General features: G+C 57.5%; 1 protein-coding gene across 1 annotated transcript in view; it reads right to left on the bottom strand.

Moving 5' to 3' along the window:
• The window catches only part of IGLON5 (IgLON family member 5), a 29,224-nt gene that overhangs the window by 5,944 nt on the left and 21,783 nt on the right, over positions 1-1,497 (bottom strand). The window contains exon 4 of the mRNA XM_007463458.1: positions 1,307-1,497. Within this exon, the coding sequence (XP_007463520.1) occupies positions 1,307-1,497 (191 nt within the window). The remainder of the gene's footprint in view (positions 1-1,306) is intronic.

Genomic DNA, 1,497 nt, shown 5'->3' with positions numbered 1-1,497 from the left:
GAGTCCAGGCCCCCGGCCCCTCCCCCCTCAGACCCAGGGGTCCAGGCCCCCGGCCCCTCCCCCATCAGACCCAGAGGTGCAGCTGACATTCCTCCTTCTGTAAGCAATCCTGTGTGTTCCATTCCCTCTGGGTCTGGCTGCTTCTCCAGCTGCTGGTCTTGTCTTCCTCACTCCTTCTCAGTCTCTCTCCACCTTCCTCCTAACTTGGTTTCTATTTTCTATCTTCTGGCCTGAATTCCTCCTTCCCCGTCTCTATTTTTATTGATTAGTATTATTATTAAAAAAAATTATTTAACGAATGCTCATATGGTGCTTACTGTGTGTAAGTTTACAGTGTTCTAAGTGTTTGACAAAAATTAACCCATTAAACCCTCACTACTCCCTTCTGGGGTAGATGTTGCTCTACTCATCGATTCTAACACACAGGGGCGTTTCCCACCTCCACCCCACCCGTTTGCACATTTCTCCAACCAGGATGGCTTTATGATGTAGGACGCCAGTGTTTCACTGGGAGGGTTTTTTTGTTTTGTTTTCCGTTTCTAGCCAGGCATAAAATAAAGGTGCCCCTTCCAGCTGACGATGTTTTGGACTTGATACATGACAGCGTCATCCCTGTTTTGCAGATGCGGAGTCTGAGACCGCCCGGCTCGCTCTGGGTCCCTCAGCCACTGGGTGGTGGCGGTGAGCTTGGAACCTGGGGGAATCTGGCTTCAGGTCGGGGCTTGTCAACGGCCCCGCTGGGCGGTCCCTGTGGTCCTGTCTCTCCAAGTGCTCCCTGCCCGCCAGACCACCTCTGATGCCATGTGAGGCAGCCTCCTGCCCTCTCCGTGGATCTCTCCAGCCCCACCTCTCCCACTCTGCGCATCCAGCCCCCGCACGTGCTGTTCTTTTTCCGGGACCAGCCCTGCACCCACCTGAAGGTCTCAGCTCAGACGTTATGTCTGGGAAGCTGCCTCTCCTTGGAAAGTCACCTCCAAAGGGGCAGGGACAGCCTGCCTGGCTCCTTCTCTGTCCCCAGCCCGTGGAGCAATGCTTGCAGGTAGTAGGTGCTCCATAAACAGGGCTGAGTGAATGAATGCGGTCTTCCTCCGAGTCCATGCTCGGCCCTGTAGCTCTCCTGCCCTAGAAGTTGCCTGTGACTTTCCCTCCCTCTGCCTGGCTGGAATTCGTGAGGGCAGGGTGTGTGTCTGCCTTACCATGGCTGTGTCCTGGGGATCGGCGATGACATGAGGGTCCCCTGTCCCCTGCGCCCGCCACCCGGGCCCATCCCGCCCACCCCCACCCAGGGCCTCAGCTGAGGGCTCACCGTGGACGATGAGATAGACCTGAGTGGTGTACGGCTGGCGGCGGGTCTGGAAGGAGCAGGTGTAGAGGCCCTCGTCGCCCAGCCCCACCTGGGTGATGAGGATGGAGAACTCCTCGGGCGTGTTGGTGAGCAGCCGCACTCTCGGGTCACTGGTCCAGCGGTCGTTGCCCGCGTACAGGATGTTGGAGCGG

The sequence above is a fragment of the Lipotes vexillifer genome, unplaced genomic scaffold (assembly GCF_000442215.2).
Source record: "Lipotes vexillifer unplaced genomic scaffold, Lipotes_vexillifer_v1.1 scaffold802, whole genome shotgun sequence".
NCBI lineage: Eukaryota > Metazoa > Chordata > Mammalia > Artiodactyla > Lipotidae > Lipotes > Lipotes vexillifer.
This window is presented reverse-complemented; position numbering and strand designations above follow the sequence as displayed.